Source organism: Scaptodrosophila lebanonensis, unplaced genomic scaffold, assembly GCF_003285725.1.
Source record: "Scaptodrosophila lebanonensis strain 11010-0011.00,11010-0021.00 unplaced genomic scaffold, SlebRS2 tig00001415-arrow-pilon, whole genome shotgun sequence".
Taxonomy (NCBI): Eukaryota; Metazoa; Arthropoda; class Insecta; order Diptera; family Drosophilidae; genus Scaptodrosophila; species Scaptodrosophila lebanonensis.
In genome coordinates, this window is record NW_022060742.1 from 7,307,049 (window position 1) to 7,326,590 (window position 19,542).

At 37.6% G+C, this 19,542-nt stretch overlaps 2 protein-coding genes across 15 annotated transcripts; one reads left to right on the top strand and one right to left on the bottom strand.

Annotated features, from left to right (window-relative positions):
* Positions 1–238: 238 nt before the first annotated feature.
* Positions 239–14,665, bottom strand: LOC115632087 (JNK-interacting protein 3). Of its 14 annotated transcripts, XR_003996265.1 has the most exons (17): positions 13,895–14,665; positions 10,897–10,917; positions 10,190–10,426; positions 9,961–10,116; positions 9,487–9,892; positions 9,219–9,323; positions 8,991–9,026; positions 8,541–8,558; positions 7,569–7,626; positions 7,327–7,505; positions 7,041–7,266; positions 5,322–6,986; positions 4,463–4,680; positions 4,194–4,388; positions 4,022–4,082; positions 3,768–3,872; positions 239–1,730 (listed from the first exon to the last, which is right to left on the bottom strand). XR_003996265.1 is itself a non-coding variant. In XM_030529059.1 (16 exons), the coding sequence occupies exons 1-16, from the start codon at positions 13,994–13,996 to the stop codon at positions 1,727–1,729; spliced, it is 3,687 nt and encodes a 1,228-aa protein (XP_030384919.1). In that variant the 5' UTR covers positions 13,997–14,665; the 3' UTR covers positions 239–1,726. The 14 variants fall into 14 exon arrangements, 13 of the variants coding, with proteins under 13 accessions (XP_030384919.1, XP_030384913.1, XP_030384912.1 ...); XM_030529059.1 differs by lacking the exon at positions 3,768–3,872; XM_030529053.1 differs by lacking the exons at positions 3,768–3,872; positions 4,022–4,082 and having other exon boundaries at positions 10,909–10,917.
* Positions 14,666–14,848: 183 nt separating this feature from the next.
* On the top strand, positions 14,849–15,495 carry LOC115632890 (signal recognition particle 9 kDa protein). The gene is made up of 2 exons (XM_030530172.1): positions 14,849–15,037; positions 15,095–15,495. The coding sequence occupies exons 1-2, from the start codon at positions 14,897–14,899 to the stop codon at positions 15,185–15,187; spliced, it is 234 nt and encodes a 77-aa protein (XP_030386032.1). The 5' UTR covers positions 14,849–14,896; the 3' UTR covers positions 15,188–15,495.
* Positions 15,496–19,542: the final 4,047 nt, after the last annotated feature.

Sequence of the window (19,542 nt, forward strand, 5' to 3'; positions counted from 1 at the left end):
TTTTTTCGTAAAATTTGAATAAGACCTTAAAAACTCCGCCGTCCTTTTCAATGACTTTATTATTTACTGAACTGTCGCTTTATAGCAATTGTAGATTTTCATTTGTTTATTTTATTTCTCATAATTTACTGTTATGATATTATAATAAATCTGGCGTATTTACAGTACTTATGTTTCTCTTTGCAATAATATATGTTTTTAATCTTTGCTTAATTAAAGCCAAAGCTAATATGCAACGTCTTATGCCTTTTATTATTAATTTATTTCATTTTTTGTTTTTGAACTTTAAAAATTGTATAATTCAATTTTTATGTATATTGAATGCCTTTAATGAATTCGCAAAACAAATATCACTTTTCTGGCGTCCTTAAACAAAACTGAGGATGATTGGGGTCTTCATTAAAGGTGATTAACTGGTTAAACATTAAACTTGTATGATAAATTAGCAAAGAAGAAGTTTTGTTAAATGGTTAATAAATGTTTTTGTTGCTGGAAATCAAAAAGGTCTCATCTTTAAGCAGTTAATCAACCCTTTCCTGGCGGAAATAATCCACATATTTAGCGTCTTAACAAAAGGTTAATGAACTGATTAAATATTAAACTTTCATCATAAATTAAAAAGAGGTGTTGTTTCTTTAAGCAGTAAATCCCCCTTTCCTTTGCAAATATATATATATATATATATATTTAAAGTCTTCACGGTATGTTTGAAAACGAAAAAGTTAAGCAGTTGATCAACATAATCAGTCCTAAATGACGTGCAAGGAAAATTAAAACATACAGCAATCGGTTCTCCGTTTTATTTAAAAACTAAAACTTACGAACAAATTAATAACAACCAAAGTAATAATAAGCGTTTCAACTAAAACTAATAATATGTAACAATCTTTTCGTTCGAAATCAATAAGCGATATAAATTGAAATAAGACATACTATATGTACGTATATTTCGCATAAATTAAACATAAAATTCTACTACAAATATTTGGACAAAAAATCACGCTCTAATTGCTTATAAAAGGCGCACTTATTTGTGTATTACTTTTTGTTTAAGAACGCATAAAATGTACAAATTTTAAACTTACTGCATAGAGGTTGTATATACTTTGCATATATAGTGTAATATTTAGTTGGCTATCACTGACAATTAAAGTATTAGTTGTAGGTTTATGTGAAGCAAGAGTTTAAACAAATACATAATTAATACATAGCTACGTTTTTATACGGTGTATAGCATAATTAATAGTTATTTAATTAATAATTATTATGTGGTTCGTTTGGATTTAGTGCCCAAAAGTGTTAACAATGCGCTTTGACATTGCAGCAAACATAAATTAATTAGTTAAACTCTAGATTTAAGGTAATTGGTTTTTAGCTAGCCTGCAAAGGTTTAAACAACTAGGGGTTCTGTATTAGAGGGCTGCATGAATGCACTCAAAAGCCGATTTGAGGCATTCGCAAGAAATTTGATGGTGTGGGCGTGACGAAGGTTTTCCTTTATCGAAAAAACTGGAAAGCAGGTGAATGAATATAATTAATAGCCAGCCGAATACAGCCATGCAGACCTCTAAATTGTATGCATTTTAACTGTTTTTATAAATATTCATTCATTTGCATTTTAACAAATTAACGTTTGCTAACATGCCACACTATCAAATAGCTCTTGTCGCCACGATTCTCGATCGTCTGATTTGGTTCCAGTTGAATACTGTGCTCCATGTCATTGTCATCTGTAAAAAATTCATAATTAGTATTTGTTTCATTGTCTTAAAACAAATTATTGAGTAAATGCTTTTACGACATTGTTTAGCTTCACTTTGCAATTTACACATAAGCACAAAGGAAATACTTATTTAAAAAGTGTTCATTTTCTTCTGTTAAAAGTTGTTAGACTAAGATTTTTTTTACCTATTAGACCTTTTAATAATGGAATATTCGTGAAATTTGAATTTTATCAGAGGAGAGTGGCACAATTCAGTAATATCACTACGAGAACCTAAGGGCTTGGTTCTATATTTTTACAAATACAAGTATGTCATAAAATACGTTTTAATCAGCAATATTTCAAGAATTATTTTACAAATTATTTGAGTATCTGAACGCAGCATTAGATTGTTAGTTTTGCTGAGATATTAGGCATATTTTAGGCAAAATATTTACATTAAGTATTTACATACTTGTTTCTACATTGTGATTTATATTAGACATATTACATTCTTATATATGATAATTATATATGTTGTATATATTCCTAAATATACCTAGAATCATTTTAAAATTTAAAAGAAATTACCATTTCTGTATTAATATTGAAAAAAAATACATGGTTGAAGGAAATTGATAATTTTATTATGGATGTTGGATGTTGTTATCAAATGCTCGGGATCATAAAATATTTATGACCTTTGTACCTTTGAAATGTTTTTGAGACTTATCTACAATCAATTTATATTTTTAAATCTGCACTTAATAACTTCAAAAATTTGTTTTTCATAAATTAACAAATTAATTCCAATAACTTTTAGAATACTTCTCAGACAATATTTATCGAACAATTATTTTGTTCTTTATCTATCTGACTTCAATATATCTACACATTTTAAAAGTTCCATAAGTCCCTAATAAAATTTTGGAAAAAAATAGTATTAAACAAGTAAAAAAGCTAAAGTCGGGTGTCCCGACTTTGAAATACTCTGTACATATGTTTACAATAATTATAGAAAATAAAAAAAATTAATCAAAATTAAGAGCGCTGTAGCAGCAAATATATTTATGGCTATAACTTCTTGTTAAATCGGTCTATCATAGTGAAACTTGGCATACGGACACATAATAACTAACTAGGGGTATTTGCAAAATTTTAGTTCGAAATTCCAAGAATTTCGTGAGGAAATTCCAAAATATACATTTTCTGCGTATTCACATAAGGCATCTTGGACTAAAATTGGGTGTTCCTAGGTCTTATAGTCTCCGAGATATAGGCGATTATACGAATGGAAAATCGGGAAAACTCCCATAGGGGGGAAGTGGAAGGAAAATCAAAAAAATAAAACAAACTCGTATAGCGTACACACATAAGGCATCTTTGTGCAACATTTGGTATCTCTATCTCTTATAGTCTCTGAGATCCAGGTGTTCATACGGACGGACAAACGGACACACAGACAGACAGGGCTAGATCAACTCGTCTCGTTATGCTGCCTTCTGCCTGTTACATTTTTCAGCTCCCGCAAACCTAATATACTTCTGTACATTTCATGTACAGAGTATAAAAATATTTTTCAGGGGTAGCCAACAATTTCCACATTGTAGTCAGTATTTTTTTCTGTGCATTGGCTCCACTCTCTTCTGAAAAAAGTGACTGTGCGCAATTTTAAACGTTTTAATTTTTTACAAAAGCAAGAAGTTACGAACATTAAAACTAAAACATTTAAAATAACCGAAAAGTTTAAAATAACTTCAAATTAAAAACGAAACGAATTTAAACGTAACAAATACTAGTTTAACTCTATGAAGATGATATTTCCTTTTTGAAAGGAGTTCCCTTGAAGCTTAATTTTGTTTGTACATTATTAAGGACAAAGGACAATACACCAATAGCGGAAAGAACACTTTTTGTGATGGTTTTGGATATATTTTTGTTTTTGTTTGTGGGTGCGGACAGAGACTTTGGTGCTTGTAAAGAACATTTTGGTGCTATTTTGAAAACGTAGTTTGTAAGAAAAACATAAAACTAAACATATTTAACAAAAAACTTGCACAAGAACCTTAGGGGTATTTGTTTTTTTTAGTTCAGGTCACGGCTGCATTCCAATTTAACGGGGCCTATGAAGCCCAAGCCCGGCAGGGCGGAGTACTACAAATTGAAGGTACTACAGGCAAAGAAATATGATTAAACAAATGCAACTGATTAATGCAAAAAGTTATTCAAAATATAAGTAAGCTAAACAAACTAAAATGCAACGTAAAATAAAGTAAATAAAAAAAAATAATAGAAAAAAAATTGAAATAAAACGCTTACGTATCGACTTTCCAAACTATCAAATGCGCAGCATTATCACTATCATCGAATTTATCATGTCCTGCAGAGAATGGAATGATGATTTATATATATATAGAGGGGATGCAACTACTAGACTACTATAAAATGGTTCGAATATATGTATGTGTAATACAGACAGCCATTTACTTACTTATGCGAAAATCAATATAACCCTCCCCACCGCACATGACCAACATGTCGGGTCGTTTGTTGGTGAAGGTGAGGGGAGCATTGGGTTGTTGGAGCATCGGAACCGAAACAAAGAACTTCACCGCATCCCGATGTCCGTGGAAGCTGAGTTGAGCATTGGCCATGCAGCAGAGCGGCATTTGGCCATGGGGATCAGCTATAGAATATATATATATAAATTTATAAGAGTTGTGAAATGGAGTCACTAAAACTTGAATCTACAAGACTTACATGACTTTTGCTGACCCTCCGCCAATGGTACAGATATAATGACACCATTGCTGGTGCCAATCCACAGACGATTGCACGACACCATCAGCGCTGTGATCCTCACAAATGAGAAGCCCAGCTTGCCGGTTCCTAACATTTTCGACACATACGGCTCTATGTCCACGTCCTGTTTGTGCTCGAACGTGTGTGTGTTGTACAAGCGCAGCGTCGAGTCCAGACTGTACATTGAAATAATAACAATTAGTGTTAATGGTTCAAAAATATTTTGATTTCCCATCTTAATAATTATACTCTGCACCCAAATTGTAAAAGGAGTATACATGGGTTAATGCAAATGTATGTTCTATTCTATTCAATACCCTAGAATATAGGGCATAAGGATCTGGAAATTTGGTGTCCCTAGCTCTTATAGTCTCTGAGATATGGGCGATTATACGAATGGAAAGTCGGGAAATCCCCCATAGAGGGTAAGTGGGGGGAAAATTAAAAAAATAAAACAAACACATACAATGCATCTTTGTGCAAAATTTGGTGTCTCTAGCTCTTATAGTCTCTGAGATCTAGGTGTTCATACGTACGGACAGACAGACAGACATAGATCAACTCATCTTGTCATGCTGATCAAGAATATATATACTTGGTGGGGTCTGCCACGCCTCCTTCTGTCTGCTACACTTTTTAGCTCCCGCAAACCTAATATAATCTTGTACATTTCATGTACATAGTATAAACATATTTTCATTCATGCTTCGGATGGCTTGGGCTCAACTTTTTCGGTTAAGTGACAGTCTTAGTTGCCGTACCATAATTTTCTTTCATTTTGTACGTATTTGAAACGTTATCAGGTATCATCACTTACCGTATGGATACCCAAACGCCGGCACCAGTGGCTGCCATTTGCCGCACTTGGCTCTCCTTACGCGGATGCGCGTCTAGCGAATGGACAATGTTCAACGAGATGGGATCGACAATGAAGATCTTGTTGCGATGCGCGGCCCAAATGCGTTCGCCAGCCACACAGAGGCAACGTATCGAATGATTATGATCGCCGAGCGTTACGAGATGATAGCTATTCAGATCCCATTGGCCGTCTGTTTGGCGGCGGAACACAGCCAACTGGGCATTTGCTAGGGCCACGACAACGCGCGCTTCAACATGAACTATCGCTAGCACCGCATCGGGCAGGTGTACCTTGTGCAAACAGGAATGCCACCTCCCCACACTGCTGTGCACATAAAGCCAACCATCCTGGGCGCCCAGCCACATGGTCGGCCCGACCGAGCTCATCGCCGGCTCTTCGCGTTCCTTTGTGCCGAGTATCGGGTTCAGCGATCTGGTCGCTAATTGTGTTGCTGCCATATTGTTGTTGGCTTGATTGCCATTGGCTAGAATGCTGCCATCGTTGGACAGGCGCTGTGGGACACCGGGTAGCGCTTGACGTATCTTAATGGCTTCCACATTGCCCAGCGGCTCGGTGGCGTCCACAGTGCCCAGCTGCTCATTAGATTTCTCGGTAGCCTCTTTAGCTTCGGCGATGCCTGCTAAGGTAGCGGTCGTCGTTTCGTTCGTTCCATTTGCTTCATTCGCCTCCTGTTCGCTATCACCTTCTTTGTTGTTGCTGTTCTTGTCCGCCTTGGGCCGGACACGCACAAACTCCACCTTACCGAGCAGTTCGGTGCCCTCGCCTGGGCGCTCCAGCATTTCACCAGCCTTGATGGCCTCCGACTGCTCCAGCAGGGCATAATCGCTCTCCATGGCGCCCTGCACGGAGGCAATGCACAACAAATGCGACGCACAAATGGGAAACGCATCGAGTACAGTCGCCGAATTATTCGCATCCACGACCGTCACTGTGCTGGCGGCATGGGTGCTCGTACATATCCAGACAAATGAGCTTAGTTGCGTTTCCGGCTCCAATGTTTCCAGACTGGCACGCGCCATCTGACGGTCCAACGCTTCGGCGCTATGCTCCACCGTTGGACTGGTAATCTCAGCTATCTTGAGTGTGGAACGTGGCGCATACGGGGAATTTGAGGGTATCAGGGACTGGCCGTCTTTGGTGAAGCCTCCGTTGAGATTAACGCCCGCAGCACAGAAGACCTTCATGTGCGGCGAAGCCTCGGCCAATGGATTACAATAGACTGGGACGGGCACACCGCCTGAGTGGCGATTTGGCTGGTCCTGGTTGGTTTTATTGATGGGCAAACTCCAGCCATAGGCATGCAGACGTCCATCCTCCTTCTGGACATGGGCGCGTAGCTGTCGATACTGCTCGCGACGACGGGCACTAATGCGTTCTGATGTGCCTTCCTCCGCATAATCCTTGGGCTGTATTAGCGCATTGGCTAGGCCTGCGCTGGCCGGATGCGGCGGCGGCTGGCTGCCTGTTAAGGCAAGGCGATTGTCGCTTCCTCCACGGCTAGGGGATCCATGGCTGTGGGCAGGGCTTCCTCCGCCGGTGTGACGAAACATGGGCCCCCCTCCCAGCCCGTCGGCTATGCGCTCCGTCGGGCGATTGGAGGGGCTATAATATAAACAATCATTAACTGAACCAAAAACACTCCAGTCTACGACTTACGTAAAAAGATTACTAAAATATTTCCAAATGCTTTGCTTCGATTTCTTATCCAGATTGTCGACGGTGCGTGAGGCGCGGAGTATTTCCGTCAGACGCACTGCCTCCTGCAGCTCCATCAGACGTTCCTTGTACTGATTGCGCTCCATCAGCACCATCGCCATCTCCACGCGTGTAAAGCGTTTACGCTGCGCCAATGGCACGTCATTCTCCTCTTGCTCATTGTCTGCTGGGAATATATGTATAAATTTCACATTTCACATTCCCTAGACTATCCGTGTCCACTTACTTTGTTGCTTCACCTGCTCCTTCGTCTTCTTGAGCTCATCCTCCAACTCGCTGATGCGTTGCCTCAACTTCGTGCGCGACTGCTGCATTGCATTTAACTCTTCTCGCACGATTTCCACTTCGCCCGTCAGCTCATCGACTTTGACTATCAAATCGTCCTTCACAATGTTGAGTGCATTTCTATGGTTCAGTAAATTGATTGACATAAGTGGGTTGTTGTGCCTTTGGGGGACTTGGACTTACTTGGTTGCTAGCAGCTCGTTATTCTCCATGATGAGATTTTCCACCTCTTTGCCCATTCCTGCAAATTGTTCGAAAAATGTCCATTAGTGTTGCAGAAAAGTGAACAAAAATATGAGAGCGTTGTGAAATAAAAGCAACTTAAGCTAACGATGGTGCGATATTAAATGATAAATTGAAGGAGAATGTTAATGTTCAAATGTTAATCGAAGAGTCCAAAAACCAAACCAAAACAAAACAAAACTCTCGAAAATGGAACCCTTTCAGAAAATAGACATCTGTGAAAGCTTGTACTTGTAGCTTGATTTTATGGGAGCTAAGACAATGAATTATATTCCGAAACCAAAATCCAAAGATCTATAAGAGAGACGAGTCGAGTGTTGTATACCCTGTACCCGAACCCTCTCACATAGTTCTACAAGTATTAACATTATTGCACCAATTATTTATACAAAGTAGTGATGCGGTTTCAATGGAACTTTAAAATATTGGCAAAAATTTTATTGAAACTTTAAAATGTATTTAAAAATACAAATAAATATTTAATAATAAGGCTATATTTATATAGATAAGGATTAACTCTATATGCATGTGGATAAGACACGTCTATATAGTAAGTTTGGTGTCCAGAGCTATTATGGCTCATATATGATCGATGTTCAGACAGACAAACAAAAGCGGATAGACGAACAAGTCTATTTAGATTCGTCTCGAAAGACGCCTTTCACCGACAATCGGGTACAGGGTAAACAAATTTAAATAAAACCAAATCCAAAGATAATTTAACAACCAAACCAAATAATTTTTGTGAAAATCTTACAAATCACCACTGGATGAGAATTGAAAATTAATAATCAATTTATGGGTCCCACTTCCAATAACTACTTACGCGCTTATGTTGCGATAGGAAAGGTTCTACGATAGACACTACGTACTATCTATTTATAAGCATATCATAACGCTGTTGAAACTTACCAAAATAGTTGTCGTTAGCTTCAATTTCATATATATATATATATATACATACATATATAGAAAAATTGTTGGGTTGGTATTTTGTTTATAGAACGTAATGAATTTTGAGAAAGAGGAAAATGTTTCAGATAAGTGAAATGTTTCGGCATTAAAAAATAGAGAATATCGTTAAAAATATGATACGTTTTATTTTTGTTTCTTTCAATTTTTATTTGATGTTTTCTACGTGAAACACAATCGATTTCGAGAATTAAAAATTTCCAACACACACATATCACAAAATTGCAAACTAGAAGATCCTTATAGTTCTCAATCGATTTTAGTCGATATGATATTTAATGTATTTACAGGTTATATAGATGAATCCATATATGTAGGAATTGTATGGTGGTGGTGTTTGTTGTTGTGCTTGCTGTTGTTCTTGAATGTTGTTGTTGTTGTTGTACCTACCTGAGGAAGCGTACTCTCCAGGATGTACCCAGCTGCCTGTGTTATTGTAATTGTATTTGTGTTGTGGCATTGGGTGGCATTGGAATATACAAAAAGAGAGAAAAAGCAGGATATTGAGTTTAAAAAAAAAGCTTGTGCTGGGAGCTCTTAAAACTTGTGACCCCGACCGGTAACCCAATTAGTTACAGTGTATTCAATTCTCCCTATCTTCGTCTCGGTGGCACTTACCAGTAACAATTTCATTCTCTTCGCTCTCTTCATTATCCTGAAAGGACAACTCTTGGTACAAAGTGTTGGCCGAGCGTTGCTCCTTTTTGGTAGTCGTGCGACCAACTTGTGTGGTTGGATTGGTGGATAATTATTATTATTATTATTATTGTTTTTGTGGTGGTGTGGTTAACACAAATAAGAGAGAAATTAGAAGAAGATTAGTACAAGTGTTTGCAGTTAGTTCTAAGACACAATAATTTGCATGCCTAAGTCTCAAATAACTCACCATTTGCGGGCACATTTGGCACAATCGGACTACTGTCGGGACTCTGTGGAGAGGTGGCCTGATTTTGTTGCTGTAGCGCATCCGTTTCGGCACCACGCTCCACAGTGCCGGCCAAATTGTCGAGCTCGTTCTGCAGTGATGGCGGTCCCGAGTCATCAGAATTGCTGCCAACACTGCAAATCGTCTCTGTGTCGAGCATAACTGAATTCTCCAGCGAGGCAAAGCCATACGAGACGGGTCCCGAGCTACGTGCCACAGGATTAAGACGTGCACGATTCACATCAAGGCGATCGGAGGCCGAACTCATTTGTGAGTGTGTCGAGCCCATCAGCATTTTGGTGCGCTCCATGTAATCCACGTGGTTCTTGAAGAGTTCTGTGTAACGGTCGTGTAGTTTGTTGTACTCCTGTGTGTAATAAGTACGGTTAATGAGGGAACTCTTTTAGGGTTTGGGGGTTCGGTGATTCCCCTTACCTTCTTCAGCTCTCCCTCGCGCTCCTCCAGCCGACTCGCATGCTCCAGACTGTTCTTGTGTTTGAGCTCTAGCATGCGCACAATGCTTTCCAGCGACTCCAGACGACTGGCTAGCTCCTTGTTTTCCTGTTCCGCCAAGTCCTCGGCCTCCAGCAGCTGTTAGGTGTGATTTACAAGTGTGTATGGAGTTTGTAGGTGAAGTGTCAATTTGTTCACTCATTTCACTCACCTTTTGCTCGGCCTGCTTGCGTGCGCTCTTCTCACGTTCATATTGCGTGACCAGCTGCTCATTATCCTCGCGCAGCAGTTCCACCTCCACATCCTGCTCCTGATTGATGCGATACGACGCATCCAAGCACTCGAGCACGTTCACCAGCAACGGCATTAGATTCTTCACCACATCCTCATCATACCGATTGATCATCCGTTCGAACTCCTGATAAATGCTGCCCGCCAGCTGCTGCACCTGTAAGCGAACAATTCGGAGCATGAGCAGCGGCCATTGAAAGTGAAAACATGCACAATCATTCAACAATAAACAAACATATAGATAGACAGTTATAAGTAAGTATAGAAAGAGGTTTGTGCGGCTTTTTTAATTGTTCAACGGACCTGCTCTTTAATTGCGGTTTGCGGCTAACTGCCTTTTATGAATGAAAGCGCCATGGAATATGGTATATGAGTATGACCCGAAGGGGCGAATGGAAACACACACCAAATACACAGACACATAAACTTTGTTAGCCAGATGTGATAGATTTGTTAGCTGCGCCCTTTTTGCCATTCAAGTTTTGTGCGTAGCAACAATAAAATTAGTGAAAATGCTAAAGTTCAGGCAGTTAGTTAGTTAGAGGGGCAATAGAGTAATAAAAGTTAAACACATAAAGTATTCCCGTGCGTAGATTTTACAAAAACACCAAAGCAATTTTAACTCACGATGCTGACAACCTGTTCATTCTGGAAAAAAAGAAAGAAAACAAAAATAAATGGGCAAATAAAAACCAAAAAAGTCATCAAATTAGCAAACAACATAAAAGAATGAAATGAATATTCAAACCACCACCAAAAACGTATTGTATGAAAAAAAAATGGGTAGTTCCAATTAAAATGTGAATTAAACTATACTAATGATTTAAAATGAAAAACTTTAAATTCTATCACTTAAAAACTATATTTTCTAACAAACAAACCTATCAGATTTTAATTTCAAATTAACCACATTTTGCTGTCTGATTCTTTTAAAGTTACTTTTTAGACAAACCTGTAACATTTTAGTTCCTATTTTATAAGTTAATCCCTGATCTAAGGATTGCTTTAATTTTTAGTGAAGTAACCAACGTGGTCTTGGTAAAAGCGCATCTTATTCATATTTTATGGGGGGGAAATATGAAGTACACACAAATAGATTCCTCCCAGAAGCCACTAATAATAATGACATATCTGAACGAATTCTAAATTAGTTCCATACATGACCGTAGCACAACAGACTAAATTATTTTGTCACGTTCCACATTTCCGTTGAAATATTGAATTATAGGTGAAACGATTTTTTTTTTTAAATATGATATTTAGAGCTATATAAAATACCACTAGTGAAGAATTCAAGAAAATACCTTAATATACAGGCACCTAAAAATTGATCATTTAAAAGTCTTTTTACGAGAGCTTTTTATTTATAGTATAAAAGGAACAAAATATTATTTGTGATCCGTAGATTTAATAATAATTAAAAATACATATGTATGGTCTCGTTAAATCCAAAGTGAAATCACAATTCGGAATGCTTTTGTTTATGGGAATTGGAATTAATAGATCCAAAAAGACACTATAACTAAGGCGAATATAAGAATATGGAGTATATTCGTATATAATACTTTTGCGCTTGCGAATTGGAAATTGTTTTTTGGATAACTTTATAGAACTTTAAAATTTGTGTTACTTTTTTATTTTCATTCTTAGGTCTTCGATGTAATTTTAATATTATTCTTTAAAAATATTTCTTGAAAAACCTTAAGTAACATTTGTTCTTGTATATTGTAAAATGTTCTGGGATTCTATAACAACCATTCAATTTCACAAGTAGAATAGCAATTGAACAACTTTAAAACCACTGTACCAAATCATGTAAACATATTTTACAGCGAGCATTTAAAAATTTAGTAATTATATCGGCTTTTATCAATTCTTAAAAACAAAATTTTTCATATTGAGAAAAAGTTTCATACAAATTCTGCAATATGGCAGAAGATGGAAGTCAAGCTTGAGATTATTTCAAGTAACTCGTTCATTTCTTATAGGTATAGAGGATACAAATTGTTCTGAATTGCTTGGGGCTCCTGTAAGACCATTGTACGCTCTCTGCTTCAAAATGTAAAGGATGTTATTTGTTTTATACTGCCCCTTTCGAACCATCTTTATTACGATTGTATTAGTTGAAATTTTTGCATTACGAATCGTGTCGAAACTTTAGAAAGAAAATGAAATGAAATGCGGAACGTGTTTTGTTATTGGAAACGACCTTTTCTTTATGTTTGTATTACTGTTTGTCAACCCAAATTGCAATCTTATCGACCAGTTGAAAAACAAAATATTTGAAATGCGAAATTATGGCTTCTCATATACAAGTAGGTGTGGAAGTTTGTATGTTTGATTGATTGTACTTATTGTAATACTACTTAACGGAAGTTTCAGTCTTTTGGAGTCTATTTACTTATCGCAGTTTCCCACTCGGCATAGCAAATTTAAGACCTGTCCGTTAAAACAAACAAGGTTAGGCACATATAAGGCCATGTAGTCATGCATATATTTTTGGCTAGACACATACAAAGTCGACTTGCAAAGTAAACGTTGAGATACAAAACAAGTTTTCAAAGTAGCAACAACAACAACAGCCCTCGGCTTGGTCTGACTTGGCCTGTCAGTGAGTAAGTCAAGTCGTCCAGCTGTGACAATCACAAAAGTTGGCGGTTGAATGAATATTTGTAGGCGTCGTCGAAGTCTTTCCTGAAGGTAGTATCGTATATACATACATACAAGTACATACGTATGTATAAATAGTAAGTAAGTCAGTAGCTTATCAAGCAACTGGAACATGTGCTTGGAACAGATAACCGTCAGCCTGCCTGGCATGAGCTCATTATAGGCGTGAGTGAAGGGTTTTGCTGCTTTAAAATCATAGACAACACATTTACACGTTACCTCATTAAGCTGTGAAGCTGATAAAATGCAAAATCAATGGAATTGCTTTGATTATACACATACATACTTGTATATGTGTATATATTTGAGTGTGTGTATGTGTTCTATAAAAGCAAGCATTTGCCATTGACTGGGCTGGCTGCGTCTGGGGTGGAATGTGGTGGGCCATAAAAATAAACTAGAATGCAGGCAAATAGCCGCAGCAGGAACAGCAGCCGCTCTTCTAGAAGCGTGGGGTAGGAGGGGCATTGCGTGAGGCAGCCAAAAACGAACGAGCTGCCAGCCACATAAAGTTTGAGTGCCATTATTGATTTCTTGTTCCCCACCATTGCCTGACTGCCCATTTGACTTTATTTGCATTATTTTTCGGGCACTTGCGAGAATCTGAATCTGAATGTCAATGACCAATGACCGACCGACCGCCCGACTATATTGTGGTTGTTGTGCGTATCAGCTGATGCATAATAAACAAGTGCTCTTTACTGCCTTTTCTTTACACATACTTAACATACTCGTACATAGTACATACATACATGATTAAAACATAAAGAGATAACAACCAGACATAACTGCGCTTGTAGCGACTTGAACTTCCGCTGTGCTCTTTCTTTTCTGGCTCATTATCTTGAGCAAAAAACTACCAGCAGATTACATACTTATCAGTGTGATACAACCCGCATGAATCATAAATATATATATAAAACTAAATTGAATTACACTGCTAGATGGCACTTACCTTCTCGGACATGACCATATTGTTGTCCTCAGTGCCATAGACCGTCTCAGCGCCAGGCTGTGGTCCACAGTTGTTGAGTATGGTGTCATCGTTGTCCATCATTATTATTCCTGTTGCACCTTTGTCTCTTGGGGGGCTAGTTGTGTTGTTGAAGGGGTATGGGTATCCAAAATTTATTTTTAATCACACACACACACACACACATATGATGCGCATTTGAGTGGGTGGCTGACGTGTGGGGTTGTATTGACTTGCCTTGTTAGACAACGTCACGTCATGCGTTATGCAGCCAGCTTTTCAACCCCAACAAAAATAACAACAACAGTATAGTACTGTTTGTGGGGTCTAAGAGGTGCACCCACAACACCCATTCACACACACAGTTACAGACACACACACACACACAGCACGCAGTTAACTTTGTAGAGATTTGTATGTTTTTGTTATATATAATATTTAATTATTTTTAAAACAATTTCATCTTTCTGCGTGTCACTTTATTTGCGTTTTTCGCTGTGTTTAGCTGCTGCTGCTACTTCTCCCTTTGCCCCTGATGTTGTTGCTGTTGCCTGCTGCTCCCATGAACATTAACGACGTTTTTCTTCTGACTAGATTTAACTTTTTTCGCACACTCTTTTTGCACATTTTCGCGGCGTGTTGCACTCTATTTCTTTAGCACACACACGCCCAGACGTGCGTAGTTCTCTCTCATGCACTATATTTAACAAAATTCCATATTATTTGAGCATTTTCGCGATAAATATTGCAGCGAATTGCAACGAACGACGAATTTTTTGTGAATGTAATGACATCGTTATAGTGATGGCCGCTACATGCGATGACTGCCTGACGATAAAACATCGATATCGCATCTCGATGGCACGGTCACGTAGTGCAATGTTTCTACCGCCACTAGCGCACACTGTCTTTTGACGTTTCACTTTTCCAGCTGTTGGGTCGTGTTTTCTTTTTAATTAATTGTGCCTGAAAAAAAAAGACAAAATGGTTTTCGTTAAGAATTGGGAAGATTTTGAGATAGCAGCCGAAAACATGTATATGGCGAATCCACAGAATTGCCGTTACACAATGAAATACGTGCATTCAAAGGGCCACATACTGCTGAAAATGACAGACAATGTGAAGGTTTGCCAATTGTTTGACTTGCAAAAAGCACATTTATTAAAAGATCCTCTCTTGCAGTGCGTACAGTATAAGGCCGAGAATATGCCCGACCTGAAGAAGATTGAGAAAATCACAAGTAATCTGGTTGGACACATGGCTTCCAAGGAGTAGATGAACAACAAAAATTGGCCACGGCAGCAATTGCTAGGGCAACCACTACAACAACAATAAGCACATCCATGCGTTGTTGTTGTTGTTGTCTGTAGCCGCTGTGGTCATTTTCACCTGCACTTGTAATTAGTTTGTAAGCGCATTGGCCAGCTGTGGCTGTAATTGTGGTAACAGAGTAGTTACATGTTTAAATGACATTTTATAAATGTCAGCTCCGTACACAACAGCCGGCGGCGTCAGTGCATTTATTTTGGTATTTGTTATATGTGTGCCAGTTGTAAGGGAAATAAATTGGCATGGAATGTAAACAGACGTTTGTTATTCGATAGCTGTCGATAGTTATCGTTGGGTCCAGGGCTGATAGTAAGCGATGGTGTGTGTATTCGCTGAGCGCGGTTGAATTTAAAAGGGGAAACCAAAAAGTATATTCTAATGGTGAAGTAAATCTGATTTTTTCGGTGGTTTTGCGCATTTCAATTAAATCTTTTGTAACTTTGACATTTTTGTAATTTTGTTTTACCAGCACTTTGCCTCAGTAATGTTAATTGCTTAGCCATTAAAGCGATTAAACAGCCCAGGTAAACAATTTACAATGCACAGGTGTGTGAGAGTGTGTGTGTTGTTGGGATGCTGCCACAACAGACTGAGTCAGAGAGTCCCGCAGTTACTCACTTAATAATCCAATAGCAAATATTGATTATTTGCATATAAGCCACTCGAGTTCATTTGCCGCAGGAGATTGACAGCAGCATGATGGTGATGATGATGATGAAGAGAGATCAGTAGCTCGGCTGGTATTGTCCGCCTAAAGTGTTATTGACCAAATGCCAGAAGAAGTGTTTGCTTACGCATCGTAGTTACCAACCATTGGTTGCAACTAGGCAACTCAGTAGCCACTTTGGATTAGGCCTAAAACGTTTGTTTGACCCAAAGAGCACAAACGCTGGCCGCTGCTTTTGATCACCACCATTGGGCCCTACAGTTGCAGCTCAAGCAGCGGCACTTCTCCTCCAGCTTTTGAATGCCGCTCCATTCCGCTCATTGTTTGAAGCGGACCGCCGGTGACGTCTCTCCGAGCCAAATCGCTTGCAGTTTCCGGCAGACACTTTGACAAGCTCATTTGGCTTCTGTTTGCTGTGCTGGCCACTTGGTGGGCTTATCGGATGTTTATGTTTACCGTTTTGTGCTTTTGAATATGTTGTTTACCGTGCATTCAGGCGGGCGCGCACCCAACTCTAATGTGTTTTCCTCGAGCTTGGTGACCACCCCTCCTCCCCACCACTGGTCAGTTGACCCCGCCATATAACACTCGCCGTGTGGCCAATCATAAATTTTAGAGCACAATTGCCCAGCTATCAAAATATAGAAATCAAAAGACAACAGACTTTTAAATAAACAAGCAATCTGAAAATTCAAGATAGATTACACTGTGCAAAAAGATGACAAACTTCGTTATTAAGTCAATTATTTTCTAAATAAAATACATATATGTATGTATACAGGTTTTAATATTTTATCTTGAAGATGGTTTTCTTAAGTAAATTTTCTTTTTCTAATAATATTTGTACAGTATTTAATTCCTAGCCGAGTTTTTAATATTTTATCAATGTTGTGAATATATATAACCTATTTTAGACATCTAAATAGTTTTTTAAGATATTAAATCGTAGAAAAGGGAGATGGATGTTATAAAGACAGACAGAGCGGCAGAAGGAAACGAGTCTAAGTAGCCACGATTATCTGTCTGTTTCTACTGCTCTGCAATTTCATATTTCTTTAAGCTGATAATGTAATAGGAACGATCTTTTTAACGATATTGGAGCTAAATTGATTTAATAAATAAAATAAATAGGGAGCACAAGCATTTACGTTTCTATGGTGATGATACACTTAACTTACGGTTAATTACGGGCTAATTAAGGCAGATTTCCGAAAATTGAGTGCGTGAAAATTGAAGAGCTATTTAGAAATGCCTGATGGTTGAAAGCAGATCTGTATGACCAAGGGGATTACACGGTATTACAATGGGCCTCTAAGGCCTAGGTGGCTGGGTAAGTAACCTAGGAAGCAATTAATTCCACTTATTTGAATTTTATTTTTAAGTTCTAGTATTTAATAATATGAATTCTTTTGTATATTTATAAGTTTAATTTAGTTTCTTCTTCTTATTATTATTTTTATTTTTATATTTACATTGTTCTTTTTCTTGCAAAGTTAGCAGTTCTTGTTAACTGTAATTAAATAAATAAATAAGAGTTTCTTTTCAGTTTTTAACGTTAACGTTATTTTGAATCGTGCTAAATGGAATAAAGTCGTGCAACCATATATACAATTTTTAATTTTCAAACCGTGTTAAATAAAAACCGTTTAAAAGCAGAATTAGGTGTACATCTAAAATAGGGTTTTTTTCTATTTGAATATTTATTAGCTATACTTGTATAACACAGTGTTTGACTGTAAACAGATATGAGCATGGTCAGACAGGCAAATAATTTACACAACAGTTTATCAAACTCCATAAGGATGAGATAAATATTAGGTTATTCTAGTCAAAAGCAATTCCCATTTTTTTTTATTTATTTTTTTTTTTTTTTTTTGTATTAGCAGCAGAAACTTGTGAAACGGAAATTTATTTTACAGCAAACTATAAAGCTATAAAAAACCCCTGCTATGGCTAGACAGGAAGTCTTTGAACTTCATAAGCATTATTTTATGCCAAGCAAGAACAACAAGGATTCTTTATTAGATTTACTTTCAAGACTTGTAGATTGGACAAATCTGTGTGCAAATTATTCGCTTGTTTGTCCATAGCTTCGCAGATCCGATGATTTATTTATTATATTTTTATATTTATTATTATTTGTTATATTATTATATTATTTTTTGGCAGTGTATACAAATAGCGAGTTGTATTCTATCAGTTGGAGCTGGAGTGGGTTCCACTGGCTACTGTATTTGAGAAATGCGCCTTATGAGAAATCATAAACGCAACACACTTACTACTTACGATGGTGACATGCTGATAAAGACGCACCTATTGCTGGGACCTGGGGAGGGGGGCAGTATGGCGAGTGAATGAAAGAGTTTGGGTGCGGCGGGTGGCGATTGTGGCTTTAATTAGGCGTGGAGGTGGTGGTGGTGGTGCTGATTCCCACTACCCACTACCCACGCAGTGTGGCGCGTCGTCGATAAACTTGACAAATAACATAAATACTTTTTATAGCGGGTGGCTCGATGGGCCACCATTACAGTTACCTTCTAAGCTCTGCCCAAACAAATAGAAGCAGTGGGCGACTAACAGACACGGATGGTCACTACTAGTATTACGCTCGGGAGCGTTTTATGACACCCACTGGCGTCAATTATATAGATATTTAAGTACAGTTAGCATGCAATTAGTTGTGCGGGGACTCCATGCAACGGCTCGTCATGGTCATAGAGTATACCTGTGCAATAAATCCCACTGATTTTATATAAATGACAGCCATCGATAACAGCAACAACTAACTGATTCTAAATGGCTAGTCGTTGTCATATGACAATTAGTTGTAAATTAAGCCGAACCGATAGTTCCGCCTCCTTATGCAACCACAAATCATTTGGCACATGCAAAGGCTTTACAATTTTCATTACACAGCTTATTTGAATCATTTATTTACTGGGGATGTATATAAATCAATAGATTGTGCATAAGTATTACAAAAAGAAACTTTTAGAACGCCATTTTAGATTGCAGTTTGAATAGGACTTGAAATGAGTTAATTATATGTTATCTACCTACTTAGAGTGTGAAAAGGTTTATGGAGGAGCCACGTGACATCGCAGACTAGGAATCTAGGCTAGAATATGTTTTGCGAAAAGTGAAAATAATGGATAAAGCAGACTTGAAATTATTAAAAAAACAAAAATAACAAATTTAAAAAATACAGAAATCCTCAAGTTATATTAATATTCAATTCTAATTTAACATAATGTATAAGCTTTATTAACTTATTATGAATATGTTTTGAGAAATGGTAAAAGAATGGATAAATCAGACATGACATTATTAAAATAACACAAATAACAATAGTAAAGAATAAAGAAACCCTCAAGTTATATTAGCTTGATTATCTTATCTGATAACTATTTGATAAATAAATCGATAAACATTATTATCATATGGTATAACGAATTTGTGGTTTAAGTGTCTTCATTATTTGGTATTCTTATATGGTTCCTCTTTACTAACACAATTAGAATTACCAGTGTTAGTTTTCCACAAACCTAGAGTGGTTTCGGGCATAGAGGGCAGTTGCTGAATAAAGCTAAAATATTGTTGATACATTGCGCTTTTTATGTAAATGTCTCTTTAG